This window comes from Sciurus vulgaris (assembly GCF_902686455.1).
Source record: "Sciurus vulgaris genome assembly, chromosome: 3".
NCBI classification, from domain to species: Eukaryota; Metazoa; Chordata; class Mammalia; order Rodentia; family Sciuridae; genus Sciurus; species Sciurus vulgaris.
The window spans coordinates 69,050,905-69,069,061 of NC_136463.1; the positions used below are offsets into that span (position 1 = coordinate 69,050,905).

At 40.3% G+C, this 18,157-nt stretch overlaps 2 protein-coding genes across 2 annotated transcripts in view; both read right to left on the reverse strand.

Annotated features, from left to right (window-relative positions):
• The window catches only part of MYO1D (myosin ID), a 323,486-nt gene that overhangs the window by 75,208 nt on the left and 230,121 nt on the right, over positions 1–18,157 (reverse strand). The window contains exon 21 of the mRNA XM_079130441.1: positions 9,780–9,934. Within this exon, the coding sequence (XP_078986567.1) occupies positions 9,780–9,934 (155 nt within the window). The remainder of the gene's footprint in view (positions 1–9,779; positions 9,935–18,157) is intronic.
• Positions 11,770–12,412, reverse strand: LOC306655851 (large ribosomal subunit protein uL22). The gene has a single exon (XM_079130538.1). The coding sequence runs from the start codon at positions 12,366–12,368 to the stop codon at positions 11,814–11,816; it is 555 nt and encodes a 184-aa protein (XP_078986664.1). The 5' UTR covers positions 12,369–12,412; the 3' UTR covers positions 11,770–11,813.

Here is an 18,157-nt window from a genome sequence, read left to right on the forward strand (position 1 = left end):
TGGTGGCTTAGCAAGGGTGTGGATTCTTAGGGATAATGGTTTAGATGCCTGGGATGGCCTTGGATTTGCCTATTGAACAAGCAAGCTGGGGGGATGCCAATGTGCATGCAGCATACACTTTAAGCAGCCCTGATACAGAAAGACTTTTTTTTTTTTTCTTCTCAACTGCATGCTATTTCTTTTCTTTCCTTCCTTCCTCCCTCCCTCTCTCCCTCCCTCCCTCCCTCCCTCCCTTCCTTCCTTCCTTCCTTCCCTTCCTTCCTTTCTTCCTCCCTCCTTCCCTCCCTCTCTCTTTCTTTCTTTCTTTTAAATCCAAAACATTTAAGCATGTTCATTCTGATGGACTTTTATATGGTTTCTTTTGGTTCACAATCTAAAACAAAGCTATAGTATTTGTTTTTCCCACCTAGCTTCACTTCTGCTTCTTGTGAGAAATGCTTCTTGTGAATGCATGACCCCAAGCACTCCTACCCACTCTGCCTCACCCTCTTCCAAAAAATGCTTGTCCCCTGGACTGGAGACTGCCATGTTCTGAGAAGCTCCTACTTCTCTGGTCACAGTGACTACCATGGGGGTAGGTGTCTTACAACGAGTGGCAATCCTGCTGTTCTGGCTATGGTTACCGGTTAGTGGGAACACTTTCCTGGGATTTCTGGACGACAGTCTCAAGAACATGGCCCTGATGTCCTCAGTGGAGGCAAAGCTGGAAGTGGGATCCTGGGAGTTATATTCAGACATTTCCAGTCACGGGGAAGAGGCTACTGTGGGACAGAGAAGCTGGGAAATAAAGTGAAGATGGAAGATGGAGGTCGCGACAGCCTTGGACTCCCGGATCACAGCTGTTCCGTTCCTGAGAGCCTCAGGAGCACACATGCTTTCTCAGGCGACTGACGGTTAAACACAAAGGACAACTTAGTTGGGCATGTAATTCTTGAACCCTAAACTTTTTCCCTCAAAAAATGAAAGCTGTAGCTCCAATGCATTTTGGCATTTACTGTCACAGAAGGCGATCCCAATTTTTCTTCCTTTGTGAGGGAATCTTACACCATCCCTAGGTCTGTGTGCTTAAAAAAGAAAATAAAATCTATATATCTATACACACATTATACATCATATATATACAACATGCATATAAATATACTCAGTTGTGGCTGAGTATGTGTATATATCACATATCATAAATCATACATGTAATAAAAATATTCTATGTACATATTTGTTACTCTTCAAAATTAAAAAAGGTCATTATGGTGACAATAGGTACTCTAGATTTTCAGACAAGGTGCTTTCAGTATAGGAATATTTTCTTCTAGAATGCTTTAAATTACCACATTTTATTGAATATAAGACACCTCCTTTGTTAGCTGTATCCTGTGAACTGCTAGGAATGATAAAATGCTGTCCATTATAACTGTGAGAATCCGTTAATTTACATCCCAGTTTTCGCAGATGTTAAAGTTTTTAAAAATGTACTTAGAATCCATGAAATATAGTATTACTTGTACTTAGTCTTTTTCAAGTACACCTATCATTTCAACGTAAACTTTTTTTAAAATATATTTTTTAGTTGTAGTTGGACACAACAACTTTATTTTATTTTTATGTGGTTCCGAGGATTGAACCCAGGGCCTCACGTATGCTAGGCGAGCACTGTACCACTGAGTCCCAGCACCAGTCCTTGTTGTAAACTTTTTGTGTTCAGTCTGTTTTGTTCTGTTAAATTTTTAAGTGAGTGCCCTCCTCTTCTGCATGAGGGGAGATTTTTTCTTCTTTCTTTTTTTTTCTTCTTTTCTTTTGGTGTTGGAGATGGGATCTAAGGGCACTTTACCACTAAGTACATCCTCGGTCCTTTTTATTTTTTGAGACAGAATCTCTGAGTTTCTGAGGCTGGCCTTGAACTGTGGATCCTCCTGCCTTAGCCTCTTGAGTTGCTGGATTACAGGTGTGTGCCATTGCATCCAGCTTCAAACTTTTCTTTCAGATCAATTCTATCTTCTGTAATATCAACTACTATTTTCAGATTTTTATATTGATTTACATTCTTAATGTCTCTTCTTACTTAATTCAAATAACTGAACATTTTTATTCCTTTCTCAGCTCTGTCTTCATCTGTCAGTCATATTGCCTTCATTCTTCTATGTAGAATCCATGCTTTCTTGACGCAGATAGTTGCTATAATATCAATTTCCTGTTGTAATTCTTTTCAGAAATAAGCTTTGCTTTTTTCTTTTCAGTCTTATTGTTTACATCTTCTTACTATTAATTTTTTTCCTCATAGGCCCCATAAATAAGGAGACATCTTTTCATCCAAGAGTTCTCATATAAAAGGGGCAAATGGATTCTTCTGGGTTCCTTCCTGCAGTCCACCTGCTTATAGTTAGAATTCCTGGCTCAGCTTTTAAGCTGGAGAGCTGACTTATGTGCACAGCCTCTGGTTGTGGTTTCAAAGTCTTTTACTTATTAAGAAACTGCTGATCCGAGCAGGAACCCCGACATCCTGCTTCCTCATCAGCTAACTGACAAGAAGAGTCTGAAATTATTTCTAGTTCTTTGGTTGTTAAAGAAAAGTGAATGAAAAGCTGCAGCCCTCAGCATATAACATACCCAGGCCTCTTCCAGCCCAGACCCCCTTTAGCTGCTGACTTAATATCTCGAAATATCTAATCGTTCTGTCCCCAGATGCATTACAATGCTTAGAGCTGTAATCCTAGAATCAATACCAGAAAAGAGTATTCATGAAGGGAAGGACACTGTAAAGGGAAGGAAGGCTGAGGTACCATCTTCTGGAAGGCAAGGTGCACACATCAGGGAGAAGAGCCAGAGGTATCCTACTGTCCATGGGCTGTATCAGGCAGCAATGATCCATCTAACAATCAGTATTCAACTAGTGTTTATAGAGAACCTTCTAAGTGCCAGGCACTGTTTTGAACACTAGGGAAACTGCGGAGCATAGCAGAAACAGTCTCTGCTCACGTGGAGCTTATATTTCAGTTGGAACATGTGCAGTAAACAAATGCACCGGCAGAGGTGTGGCTTGCCAGTGGGGGGGTGAGCACCCAGTGGGAACCCCGGGGTGTGGGTGGGAAGGAGCTGTTGGGGTGGAGTGGAGAGCCACTCTCCACGGGATAGTTGGGGGCAGGCCTGTGGGTGATGTGAATAAGCTGGCATCTCTCCTATGCGTTATGTATATCTCTATTGGAAGGTAGAGGAAGGGGATGTGGTCATTTATTTTTCTGTCATCATAAATTAGATGCCTTCAATATCACAATTTTAAATAGCCCAAATACTTCCTTGAGATGACTAACATTTAATCACCCAATCCTCTATGTTGGCAATCTACATTATTTTCAACTATGCTTATTTTACTTATATATTTTTAGTTGGAATATAAATTACTATGATGAGTAGCCAGGCATTTGGGGAAAGCTGCCTAGAAATACAGATTGAGGACCGGGCAAACCTGTACTGCGAAGCAGACCACACCGGCAGCAGCAGGAAGGCAGTGGGCAGCAGACGGCTGGACTGGGGGCTGGGAGCCAAGACCTCAGGAGGTGGCCCAGCCCCTCTGCTTCCTTCACCTCCTGCCGGGAGGCCTCATCTCTCCTGGCCACTTGCCTGCACTCCCTGGGCAGCAAGAGTGATGTGCAGCGGCCAACCAATGACCTGCTTCTGCCTAAGAGCCTGCCGGTGGCTTTAAGGGAGCGTTAAAAAGAACACAAGAAAACTACAACAGAGACGCAGGTCAAATGTTCAGATAAATTCAGTAATGGTGCTCCTTCAGTGAAGCAGATATTAAAGGTACTGCTGTGACAAACAAGAAGCAGATGGCACTGACTTCTGGCCTTTATCCACAGAAATAGAACAGGAAGAATAAGAAATTTCAGTGCCTGAGACTGGGGTTATACTGAGGTTTCCAGCATCCAGACAGGCAAATGCCTGGACAGCTGCTTAGGGCAGATGGGTCCTGTGACAGCTTAATATTGCAGGGTTTCTGGTGACTCCTAGTTTAGGGCAGTCAATGTGAGACCATCTGTTTACTAGTGGGCAGAAAAGCTCACTCCCAGCAGGTAGTCACTGCTGAGAGAATGACATGCAAACCAAGAGTCCAGTGTGCCATCTTTACAACCTCTGCGAAGCAGACTGGCTGACCACCAGAGCCACAGAACCACAACCCTGCTCTGCGTTCACGTGAGGTTCACAAGACCAGACAGAATGGTGATGTTCCAAGAGGTTCTGCTGGATTATTTCAACATTTGAAATGCCATGAGATGGATCATTTGCTTAGATGATTTTATTCTACTTTTTTAAATAAGAAAGAAAATGAATTCAGAACCATCTATAACATGCTAAAAATTAACTGCCATTTATTTTATTAAAGTGAAAAAATTCAGATAGTAACACATATATTTGTTGCAAAAGATTTATGCTGAAAAATTAAAAAATCTGCCTACTGCCTTTTTCCCCCCCGAGTACTGAGGAGTTGCAGTCCCCTCTCCAGAGACAAATGCTGTTACCCATTTCTGGCATATCTTTCCAGATACAGTCTATAATATACATAATTATACGTGTGTGTGTATACATATCTGTATCTCTGTGTATTGTTAAGTAGGGGAAAAGGCAAGGTAAGAATGGTGTATGTTGCATACCATTTATATCAAAATGGCAATGATACCTATAATATAGATACTGTTCATATATATATGTATATATATACATATATATTAGAAAGAGAGAGAGAAAGAGAGAGAGAGAAAGAGAGAGAGAGAAACTCCTTAAAACTTTTTTTCCATTAAAGATAGTTTGCTATACACACCTTTCTTGCCTTTTGCCCCTACTGCCTATATTTTGAATGGTTTGACATCAGTGTAGGTAGAATTCTCTTGTACTGACTGCATTTAAAGTGAGCAAAGGAACTGAGAAGTACTGTGGTAAAGACACCTGTCTAAGCTTGCTGGCGTATCCCAGATGTATTGGACATTGGGCCCTGGCTTCTCTGGCTGGTGGAATTCCTGATTTGTGGAGAATAGCCTGCACCTGCTGGTGTGGCTGTATCAGATGCTTCCAGGTGGCACCTGTTCTGATTGTCTGTGCTTGAGTCATTCTGGTTATTAAAACAATTTTCTTTTCCAGTACTGGAGACTGAGCCCAGGGCCATGTGCATGCTTGACACGTGCTTTACCACTGAGCTATGCCTCTGGGCCTAAATATTCTTAATGTTGCCCTTTGGCCTACACATTATCAGAGACTGTCTTCAGGGCTGGAGGTGTGGCTCAGTGGTAGAGCACCAGCTTAGCATGCAAGAGGTCCTGAGTTCCATACCCAGCATCAAGGAAAAAAGAAAGCCTCTTCAGATGTTCTAGAAAAGATGAAAAGTGCGTGGGTGGGTGCTTGGGGAGGCAGAGATGACAGGTACAGGATGAACACAGCTGCAGGAGGGGACAGAAAGAGCCTAACTTGTGCTTAGTCACATTTAGTTGCAGGATTCATATGGAAGGAAAGGTCTGGCTTTAGCTCATTAGAGAAGATGGTGATGAGGAGAAATTTACTGGATAAAGTGAAAAGCTTTGTCTTTTGTTTTTAATCATGAAGTATTACAAACGTCAGGGTGTTTTTCATCTGGAAGTCTGATGTGTGTTTTTTAAATATCTTCCATGTCTCTAATTAACTTACAAACATCTGACATCGTTGTAATAACTTTCAGTGTCAGTGTCTGCTAATTCCAACACTCTTGTCAGTTCTGGGCTGGTCTCAATCAGACGATTTTCCTCCTCACAATGATTGTGTATTTCCACCTATTTGCATGCTTCTTAATCTCAGGTTGCATGCAGGCATTCAGGTGAATTCTACCTTGTTGAGTTTGGAAATTTCTGTATTCCTTTAAATATTCATGAGTTTTGCTCCAGGACATAAATTAGTTGGAAGCAGTTTGATCCTTTGAGTCTTGCTACTGAGATTTATTTGGCAGTATTTACCACAGCAGCATTTATTCTAGGGCCAATTATTCCCCTCTGCTGAGGTAAACCCTCCGAGTCTTCGCCCAAACACTCTGTGAATTATGAGGTGCTCTACTGCCTGTAGGACAGACGCTACTCCTGCTCAGTGCGAGTGCTGGGCCGCCTCCAGCTGGTCCTCTCAGCTGGTTCACTCCCAGGCGTGGGTAGTTTTCTTCCGCATGCACTGATCAGTACTGTGCAGAATACCTGAGGGATCCTACACAGACCTCTGGAGCTTGTGGTACTTTGACCTGCACACTGAACTATCTTGGTCTCCCCAGACTCTCCGTTCAGCTTCTGCGGCTCAGGGATATCTGCTGGGTTCCACGTGGGTTTCCTGCAAGCAGATGGCTTGGCAGTTCCCTCATGGCAGGATCACGGGGTCACCTTCTCTCTTTCTTACCTCTCAGGGAACATATCCTTTGCTCTCTGATGCTCAATGTCTTGGAAATGGTTACTTCACATATCCTGCCTACTTTTTGTTGTTTAAGGCAGGAGGGGAGGTCTAGTCCCTGTCACTGAACCGTGGGTCTGTCTGCCCCCACACTTCTTTTTCTCAAAAGCCTATGTCTTTTCTTTTTTAGTTGTAGAAGGACACAATATCTTTATTTATTTTTATGTGGTGCTGAGGATCAAACCCAGTGCCTCACATGCTAGGTGAGCGCGCTACCACTGAGCTACAACCCCAGGCTCTCACCAGTTTTTAATGTAAAATTTGTTTCTCATCTGCCTTTGCTGACTCCCTTTGCTCCTTATTTTTGTATTGCTTATGCATAGTTCTCTTGTTCTTTTCTTTTGGTTTATCATTTTCTTTGAGTGGGGGAAGCCCCTTGCTGAATGACCGCCCTTGAAGAGAGGAGGCTGTTCCGCTAGGGATATCCTGGAGTTTCAGTTGGGTTGTGCCTCACGTCATCCTCTCTCCAGACGTCCATGTCCTGTGCACAAGGACTTCTTCCCTCAGCCTGCTTGCATCCTCCCCCTTCACTGCGAACATCACAACTTAGGAGATACATCCTGAGGCCACAGCCCACTGGGTGATGGTCACGGAACCATTTCTGCTCAGCTGACTTTGATAGGCAGCTGCAAATTTGCTTTTTGCTTGTTCCCATTCCTGCATTTAACCATTTGGTTTGTGTGTTCATTTATTAGTGGCCAACATAGCCTTTTATCAAGTAGCACTTGTGTCTTTATTGGGAAGATGGAATTCTTTCCTCTTTAATCTGGTGAATAGGTTACCGAGCTCCATGGATCCCACCGCCCTTGCGTTCTCAGGACTACCTCATTGCTTATCATGTGTGCTGGGGATCGAACCCAGGGCCTTGTGCTTGCAAGGCAAGCACTCTACCGACTGAGCTATCTTCCCAGCCCTCATGTGTGCTTTTGAAACACTCTTGGATTCAATTTGTGGGCATTTTATTGAGGATTTAAAAAAAAAAATCCTCACTAAAGTGGAACTGGACAACCATATTCTTTTCTTGTGTTACCCTGGTTAGTTAGGGGTAGAGTGCTGGACTAACCTAATGAAATGAGATACTCTTTTTTTTAAAATCTCTCAAATGAATTTTTGTTTGTGGGCTTTCAAGTTCTCATCCTCTCTCTTAATAATTTTTTAAAGACAATGACTCCTATTCAAATCAACCTGTTAATTTTTGAAATCTTGAGCCCTTTCCTCCCAACTACTGACTAGAAAACTCAAAATGCAGATCAGAGAAACGATACAGAAGATAAAGAATTGGTCTGGAGTTAAATCCCTCACTCCTGTGGAAATCCAAAGTCAACCCAGGGACAAGTAAGATCACATGTCACATCATTATGCTTGTAAAACACAATGTGGCTGGGAGTGGTGGTGATTGCCTGTAACCCCAGTGATGCGGGAGGCTGAGGCAGGAGGATCGCAAGTTTGAGGCCAGACTTAGTAACTTATGGGACCCTGTCTCAAAATAAAAAATAAAAAGGACTGGGTTCAATCCCCAATCAAAAAAACAACAACACAAAAAGACACAGAAAAACTACACCATGAACTTCAAAGTCATACCAGTGATATGAGACTTGATAATAAAGGAAAACAGAAAAAAGGTGAAGTTAATAAAAGCTTGATAATTGTAACTTCAAGTCTGAATTTCAAGCCTGACTTCTCTGAGGTCAGTCGGGACAGGTTTTATGTCTCATTACTACTTGATCTCTCAATGCATAAGATAGAAACAATAAGAATAAACAGAAAAAAAAAAAAAAAAGAAATTACAAAGTAAAAAAAAAAAAAAAAAAAGAATAAACAGAAATACCCAGCATCTTCACAGCCTTTTTTGCCTCCATACATTTATGAATCTTAAAGAAATTAAAATTCTTGCATACATTAAAGATTGGAAGCATGCACCTAGAAATAAATCTCAGAGCACATATGCTACAAAAAGGAAGTGATCTGTGATTTCTATTTCTGTCAGTCGGAGACACCAAACAAGGACTAAGATTGAGATAAAATACTTCAATTCTCCAGGCAAAAACTAGTGTATCGTTACTACAAGCATCTGAATTCAAGATGACAAACCATAATTCCTTTAAACGCCCATACTTTGTGATAAATAAATATTAGCAGAAAAATAAGTCTGCTTGTGGGAGTTATAATTATGGAGAGATGCCTTCATGTCTTTACCTTCTATTCTAAATTACAAAGTCTCAGCTTTATAATTATTTGGCAGTTAGAAGGGCACTTTTTGAAGACCTATATATAATTTGGAATATCTAAAGATCCATTTTGATCTAGAATACAAGGGTAAATAACATTAAATGACCTGTGTATACTGCCTATAAAATTATAGTCAATACATTTATAAACATGGAAGAGTTAGACATGGGGCATCTGAGTCTAAACATCTTTAGGAAGGGTACAAAGTCAAGTCTACACTGGCACAAGGTACGTCTGAGGAGTCCTCAATTATTTCTGGGAATGTGAGAAATGTCTTTTAGGAGGAAAAGGGACCAGTATTATCACTTGTATCATCGCTGGTGATCTTCCCCTAGCCTCAAGATGGGATGGGGGATGCAAAGATGGTATGTCACAATGGGAAGAACGTTTGACTTTGGAGAGACCCGCCTCTCCCAAATGCTCCATGACCTCTCGTGGGAAGAAAACCTCCATCTCTAAAACAACTTCAATAAATAACCAGACAAAATCACTCCCCTGGTTTTAGATAATTCATTTGCTGGTCCCCATCACCCTCAGGATCTGCTCTCAGTTTATATTTCTTAGATCACCCCCCAAACACAAATACCCAGATATCAACTAGGCTTTCTATGAGGTTCTCAGAATATACCATATGCCACCAGGAATCCAAGTTTTTGTAGCAGTTATTGCCTCTCCTAGGAATTTCTTTAGTCTTCAGGGACCTAAATGTTATCTTAAATCTGCCTTCTAATTTGTTTATAGTAATAGCAACTACACGAACTGATTATATTCGAAGCAAATGAGAAGCTGTGATGGTAAGAATATAAAGTAATTTTTCCTATTGTTTGGATTTAATTACATTTGGATTCACTGTGAAGAAATAACCACTAGGGAAATCTCTCATTGTTGGTTCAGCTAGAGACTGGGAAAGCAGAGGATCATTCCTAATCCTGAAGCTAAGCCTGGTTACTATTTTTACCTTCTATGAAACAGATGATTTAATTGTCTTAATGGAGGAAAATAACTAGATAGATTAAAATTGGCACAAAACAAGTTCAGTGGTAATTATGATAAAAGAATTCATATGTTTAAAACTTGTCTTAGTTTCACAAATAAAACTTTACCTCTTGAAATGATTCGCCAGGACACCAACAAGTTCTCCAATTCGACTCTCATGGGTGGGCTGTTTGCTGAAGAGGCACACGATGAGGTCTTTGTTATCTTTTGTATGGAACACTACAAGTTGGTCTTTCCCATTGGAGACGCTCAGACCGGTCAACTGAAAAGAGATAACACAGAGCAATTGCGAAGATGGTTCTCAAACTAACGAATTGAAAATACATATTTTATGGGTTGGGGTGTAGCTCAGTGGTAGAGAGCTAACCTTGCATGAGTTCCATCCCCAGCACTGAAGGAAAATTATAATAGTCTTGCTCAATAATGGTGATGGCTTCAATCTTCATTAAGTTTTGTGGAATACACAGATGGAAGGAAATTATGAAGAGCAGAAATGAATGCAATTGGAGAAAAAAATCAATGAAATAAAAAGATGGTTCTTTCCAAAGATCAATAAAATTGATAAACCTCTAGCCCAAAAGAAAAAATGGAGAGACCTTGTCACTAGCATCAGGAGTAGAAGAGGAGTTATTGCTAAATATCACACAGATATTAAGCAGATAATAAGGGAACCTTCTGAACAGCTCTATGTACAACAACTTATTCAACCACTTAAATGCAACAATAAAATTCCTTGAAATCCACAAACTACCAAAACACCCCCAAAAAGAATTCTCCCGAATAGTTCTCTGTTTAAGAAAGTAAATTTATAGCTAACAACCTTAAAACAAAACAAAACAAAACAAAAAAACCCAAAAAAAACTGCAGGCCAAACAATTTCAACAGTGAATTCTACCAAGCATTTAAAGAAGAAATAATATGATTATCACATCTCTTCTAGAAAGAGAAGGGAACTCTTCTAACTCATTTTAAAAGCTATCATTGTTCTGATACCCAAAATAGATACAGAGAGTATAAGAAAAGTACAAACCGAAATGCTCCATCAACATGGATATAAAAATGGGCAAAAAAATATTAGCAAATTGAATCCAACAATTTATAAAAAGAATTATGAACCACGACTGAGGGGAGTTTGTCTAAGAAATGCAAGGCTAGTCCAATATCCAAAATCCATCCATGTGAGCTGGGGTGAAGCTCAGTGGTAGAGCGCTCACCTAGGGTACTCGAGGCCCAGTATTGCAAAAAGAAATCAGTGTTAAAACAGAATAAAACAACAGAATAGAAAAGCCAACTGATGTAGAAAAAAACTTGACAACATTCATTATCTGCCTATGATAAAAATTTTTCAGCAGGTCAGGATGAGAAAACTTAACATGATAAATGACTTCTACGAAAATGCCACAGCTATTATCCTCAGCGGAGAAAGACTGTTTTCCCCCGAAGACGGCGAACAACGCTGGGATTTCCACTCATTGCTGCTACACAGCATTATACTAGAAGCTCCAGCCAGTGTACTAACTCAGATTCAAAACACCAAACAGCACACACACTGAAAAGAAACCAATGTCTATTTTCAGACTGTGTGGTCATTGACACAGAAAATCCCAAGGAAGCTATAAAATAGTTCCCAGAACTAATGAGCGAGTTTAGTATGGTCAAAGGATACAAGGCCAACATACAAAAATATTTCTATGTACCACAAAGAACAACTAGAAAAGGAAATTTAAAAATAAAACCATCCAAAACTTTAGAAACAAAAATACTGAGATACAAATCTAACAAAATGTGCATTGGATCTATATATTAAAAATATAATTACAATGCACCAATGAAAAAAGTGGAGGGGAAAAAAAACCTTACAAAATGTTGAAGAGATCAAATTAAAATGCTGATTAAAGGAATTTAAGGAAGTCTAAATAAATAGAGAGAATGTTTTCTTCAATTGGAAAACTCAATATTAAGACATCAAATTTCCCCAAATTCATCTATAGATTTTTTTTCCCCCTATATTGGGAATTTAACCCAGGGGTGCTTTACCACTGCACTACATGCCTAGCCCTTTTTATTTTTTTATTTTGACACAGGGATTTTTTTTTTTTTTTTTTTTTTTTTTTTTTATTTGCATTTATTTTATGCTGAATTTATTCCCGTGCCATAAGTTTTTGTTTCTTTAGTTTCTTCTGGGATATCTTTTTCTTCTGTGCAACCTCCTCTTCTGGTTTAGGAACAATCTGTTCCTTTTCAGTGAGGATCATCTCGATGTGGCAGGGGGAACTCATGTATGGGTTAATCCGACCATGAGCTCTATAAGTACGGCGGCGCATCTTGGGTGCTTTGTTCACCTGGATATGTTCGATGACCAGAGAATCTACGTCTAAACCCTTAAGTTCAGCATTACTCTCTGCATTTTTAAGCATATGCAGCAAAAATTCAGCACTCTTTTTGGGCCACCGTCCCTGTGTCCAGCCCCACTGTTTGGCCTGGGCACACCTACCAACTCCACCATTGTAACGCCGGAATGGCACACATTGCTTCTTTAAAGTGACATCCTTCAGGTACTTGGTAGCTTTTCGGATATGCATACCCTTGATGGCCTGCGCAGTTTCACGGGTGTTCTTAAAGTGAACGCGAAGATTTGAACCTCTTGATTTGCATGACTTTGTGGGGTTTTCTGGGTCAAGAGAGTAGCGGACCATTTTCACTGATCACCGCGGGACACTGGACCTCCACAGTCGGAGTAAACACGAAGCACGATTGCCCGTACCCCTGGTCACCGACGAGCCCCTCCCTCCCCCGTCCCCATCTATCACGTTCATCTGCAGGACTCAAGAGGCCGGCCGGCTCCCGAGCGCCAAATCGGGCGCTCTGCCACGTCTCCTCGCACAGAAGGACATCACCTCCAGCACGGAACCGTAGACCTGGGAGTTTCCTTCCTGGGAGACCTGGCGCCCGCCATCCAGACACCAGGATGGCAGTGATGACCCGAGGATTGAACACTCACACCAAGACTCCAGAGAAACACTCTGACACAGGGATCTTGAAAAGTTGCCAACACTGGTCTAGAGTTTGGAATCCTTCTGCCTCAGCCTCCTAAGTAGCTGGGATTATAAGTGTGCACCATGATCTGATCTACGGTTATTATACAATCTTTTTTTTTTTTTTTTGCGGTACTGGGGATTGAACCCAGGGCCTTGTGCTTGCGAGGCAGGCACTGTACCAAATGAGCTATACCCTTAGCCCTATTATACAATCTTAACCAGATTTTTTGGTAGATATCAATAAACAGATTCTAAAATGTGTATGGAAAGGCAAAGAAACTAGAATAGTGCCAGTGATTTTTGAAAGAGAAGAAATAAGGTTGGAGGACTCAGAGCAGCTGACTTTAATAATAACTGTGAAGTGACAATAATGAAGATGAGGTGGTTGGCAAAGAAAGAAAAACAGATCAGAAATGGACCCACACACACATGACCTATGGATTTTCCACAAAGGCACAAAGGCAATTCAGTGGAGAAAAGATGATTTGGACATTTGGATGACTTAGAACATGTGAACATTCACATTCCAACAAGAAATAAATGTCTTCCTAGGGCTGGAGAGATAGCTCAGTCGGTAGAGTGGTTGCATTGCAAGCACAAATTCCTGGGTTTGTTCCCCAGCACTGCAAAACAAAACAAAACAGAAAAACAAACAACAACAAAGTCTTCCTAAATCACACTTCTTAAAAATTCAACTTGAAATGGACCACAGGTCTAAATATAAAATGTAAAACTATAAAACTTTCAGAAGAAGACATGGTAGAAAATCTTTTAAATCTTGTGGTAGACAAAGATTTCACAGAAGTGATAACAAAAACAATTCACCAGAAAAAAATTAACTGAACTTGATCAAATTTAAAATGTTTGCCCTGGTGGGCAAGACTAACCAGGGACTGAGAGAAAACACTTGTAAAGATGTATCTGACTAAGGATCTATATCCAGAATATAAAATGGGCTGTGATACATCTATACTATGGAATGCTACTTAGCAATAAGAGGGAACAAATGAATGACAAAAATTAATATGCAACACGGATAGATCTCATAAATCTCAATTTATAAATTGAGTGAAAGCAGCCAGTCTCAAAAGGTAACCTGCTACACGACTCCATTTATATGACATTCTCTTTTTTTTTTAAATTGTTTTCTGTTATAGGTAGACACAATACCTTTTTTTTTTTTTTTAAATTTATTTTTATGTGGTGCTGTGAATTGAACCCAGAGCCTCACACATGCCAGGCAAGTGCTCTACCACTGAGCCACAACCCTGGCCCAATATAACATTCTCTTGAAGACAAAATTATGAGGATGGACAACTGATTAACAGTTGCCAGGGGCTGGGGTTGGAGCAGTGTGATACAAGGAGTCTTTTTAGGGTGATGGAGCTACTGTGTACACTGATTGTGGCAGGGGCTATACAAATCTATTCGTCTTGAGATCCCAAAGTCAATTTTATTACATATAAATTTAAAAATATATGGCTCCCTGGTTGTTTGATTCCAAGACATTCTACTTGGGTCAATAAAGCAGAAGCTGGAGTGATTGCTCACCTCGTATTTGTTTTACTGTAGAAAATACTGAAGTGCTGGCTCCTGGCTGACCGGGTGCCATCAGTTAGGTGGGCAGGTAGTCAGCATGGCCAAGGGAGCCACCTGGGCAGTGCACACTGCCAGCACCCAGGGTAGGGGGCACTTAATGAAGATGCTGGAGATATAAGTCCTATTCTTGGGATATTCATAATTTCCCAAAGAACATTTCAACAGTTATCAATTGAAGGCCTTTTAGTTCTATGCCCATGTTTTACAGATAAGGAAATGTGGCCTCAAAGTTAGCTGATTTGCAGAACTGGAAATCAGAAATCAGGCTGCGGACGAAGATCCACGTTCTTTCTTTCGCCAAATACCACATGTAAACAAATGAACATAAGCTGCATACATTAGTATTCCCAAGAATAGAATTTCAGAGGAGGTGAGTTCTTAAGTCGATTTTAAAAGAGTGCCAAAGGCAGAACTTATTGAAGGGAAGGGAAAATAGTCAAGGAACTGGAACTCATTTACCAGCCCATCCAGATCACGGGCTTTCTGAGACTATTGGTAAGACAATGCAGCAATTTCTCTGCCACTTAGATGTACTGCATCTAAATGAATTTTTATATGATTAAATTAAAATTATCATTTTTCATTTTAAAGAAACATTTTACATCTATGATGTTTCACTCTCATTTGATTATTTTAAATGTAAAATCCAAAATTGAATTTATGCGGCACTTCTCAGGAGTTTGATTAAAGCAATAACTGCCAGCACATCACAGGAGCACTGGCTGTGGGGGTCTGGGAAGGGGGAGCTGCAGCAAGAGGGCTGAAACCCTGGGATGGAGAATCCCTTCCAGAGGGTTCTTTCTCAGCCCCTGCCCAGCCCAGGGTGTGGCTTCTCTGCCTCCCTTCCCTGGGGGGGGTGGCTTCAGCTGCTGGGGGTAGGAATTAATTCTCTCAGACCTGGGGGGCAGGTATGTCAAGTCCTAGGAGAAAAGAGGCAGAGTAGCCCTTAACCTGCTCTGCTACACAAACAATGAAATATTGGGTCTCCATTGTCCCAGGACAAGAGGACCAGAAAGTTTCCTTTTGTTCTGGGAGTGGAGATGGTGAGTGGGGAAGGGCAGTGGACAATCCCAGTTCAGTCATGTGATCTTGAGAGAACCATTTGATTTCTTGGGGTTTCTAGCTCCTCCTTTTAATTGTAAAATAAGGACCCTCATCTACCTCACAGGGTTGTGGTAAGGCTCAAATGGTAGCAACTCAGGTTGCTCTAAAACAAACAAACAAACAAAAACTGATGGGTTTTACACTCTTTTTTATTTTTATATTTTTTTAGTTGTAGATGAATACAATACCTTTATTTTGTTTATTTATTTTTATGTGGTGCTGAGATTTGAACCCGGTGCCTCACACATGCCAGGCAAGTGCTCTACCACTGAGCCATGACCCCAGTCTAGGTTTTACACTCTTATGTGAAGATGTATAAGAGCAAAACTTTATGAATGAAAATATGATTTAAACACTTTATAGTGCTGTGCAGATGCAAGGTATTGTGAGAAAATAGTTTGGGAAGGAGTTGCTATGTGGTTACCTCTGGGTGGCCACGGCACGCTCAGTGGTAGAGCACCCCTGGGTTCAATCCCCAGCACAAAAGATAAAATAAAATAAAAATTACATTAAAAGACCCAGGCACTAGTCTCTGTGACAGTATTGGTGCTTGTTTTGAGTTCCCCTGGTACTCTTAAACTGAGAAGGAAATCTGTTCCCTCCTTCGTCTGCAACACTTTGCTCCCAAAGATTACCAGTGGTTAGAAAAAATAAAACCAATAGAGTGACGAGCTAATTAATAAATGCATATGGGTATTTGTTTGTCAGTCTGCAAGAGAGGTACTATTTCTATGTCATTGGGTATTGTAAAATAGAAATAATACAAACAATGAGCCTGACCTCAAGGAAACATTTCTAGTTGGACAAGCACACAGATAACATGAAAATGTGGCCCACTAATAAGCAGGGTTAGGTTGATGTACTCCTTTAATAAGTGAATCATCTTCTTACTGGATAATCATATTCCATCTTATTCTGTGGAATATCCTCTCTCGGTCATATTGTGTTACCCTGCTAAATTCCATTTATTAATTATCTGAGATTTTTACATTTATACTTGAGATTAGTTTCTGGTGTGTGTGATAGAGAAAGAGAGACACAGCACACGCACAAGCACATGCATTTCATCAAGTTTTGCTACCAGGATTAAATAAAATGAATCTGGATGGGTTCCATGTTTTTTCTATGTTCTAGAGCATTTTAAGCAGAATAAGAATTGCCTAATGACTTGGGCCTTGAACATTTGCCTGTAACATCCCCTGTGCCCAGTGATGTTTAGCAAAGAGTTTACCTGACAACATAAAAACATTTTCCCTGGTTTATGAATCAATTCTGATTATTTTTCTTGGAGTCAGTTTTAGTGATTTGCATTTTTCCTATAAAATCATGCATTTCACAAACCTTTGAATGTACTAATGAGTAATTGCAAATGTTTTTTCATGATTTCTAAAGTAAACATGCTTTTTCTTAGAGCGTTTTCTCATTGCCAACATTAGACCTTTGTGGTTCTGACTTGTTTTTTCATTGATGAGACTCTGCTTCTTTTCAAAGAACCAACTCTTTAATTTATTATCATGTGTTGTTTTTCCCATTCATTAAGTTCTGCTTTTATCATTAAATTTGTTTGCTTATATTTCTTTAGTAGCTTTGTCTTTTTCATTTGACTGATTTACTTTTCTTTCTTTTTTTTTATTTTTTTATTTTTTTTATTTTTATTTTTTTTATTGTAAACAAATGGGATACATGTTGTTTCTCTGTTTGCACATGGCGTATAGGCATACCATTTGTGTAATCATAAATTTACATAGAGCAATGTTGTTTGATTCATTCTGTTATTTTTTCCCTTCCCCCCACCCCTCTACTTTTCTTTCTTATTTAATAATATATAATATAGGTGATGTATTTTCTTCTGAATTTAGCTTTGACTATATAAAATTAATTTTGCAGGGGAGGCTGGGTACTGGGCATTGAACCCAGAGATGCTTTACCACTTAGCCACCATGCCTGGCTCCAATGATGATCTTAAAAGAACTGTTTTAATTATTTTAATAATACAGGTTTACTCAAAATTGATTGAAACAGGTGACTTGGAATTTAAACTATTTTGATTGCCTCTGTGCTCTATAATAGCAAGATGCCCTTTAATAGAATTTAACTTTAATTGATTTCTCTTAATCGGCAGGCAATCCTTGGTTCCCGACTTACCAGTTTTCAGTAACTTGAAAAAATATACATTGATGCATCCGCCCATAGTTGTTGGATCAGATCCTGACTCACTTTGTAGTCCACGCCCAGAGCTGCAAAACCGCGTCTTTAGGAATGCTGTCACAAGAGGTCAGGGATGGGGTTGTGATTCACAAGATCCATTGTGGCTCAGGTCATTTCGCTTGCTGTCTTTTTGGCTTCCCGTTCCTGTCTCCCTGTCTGCATCTGTATTTCTCTGCTTTGCAGTCCCATGTGACTGCTCCGTCAATGAAAACTGTGGGCCCTGAAAATGCTGGCTGTAAAACCCAGAATCTTCAAAACCAGTTCTGAGAAGCTGCAGGTTTCTGAAGAAGGTGTGGGTGACAGGAAAAGGCTCTGATAGTTTATGATGAAGCCACTCTAATAACGTAGAAGGCCATCAGCTCTGTTACTTTAAAAGGAGTTTACCTCCTCAAATGCTCACTGGCTCCTTTAAAGCCATCAAGGGCTACCCAGGGAGGAGATGTCCGCCTTTCTCCCAGGGCTGCTCCTTTGGCTTCTGCTCTGGGTGTCTTTGTCTCCTACTTACTCCATGGTCTTCTTGGTCTCCTGGGAGGGCC

Coding starts and splice junctions, on each gene's coding strand:
- LOC306655851 (XM_079130538.1), bottom strand. CDS start 12,368: ATGGTCCGCTACTCTCTTGACCCAGAAAACCCCACAAAGTCATGCAAA.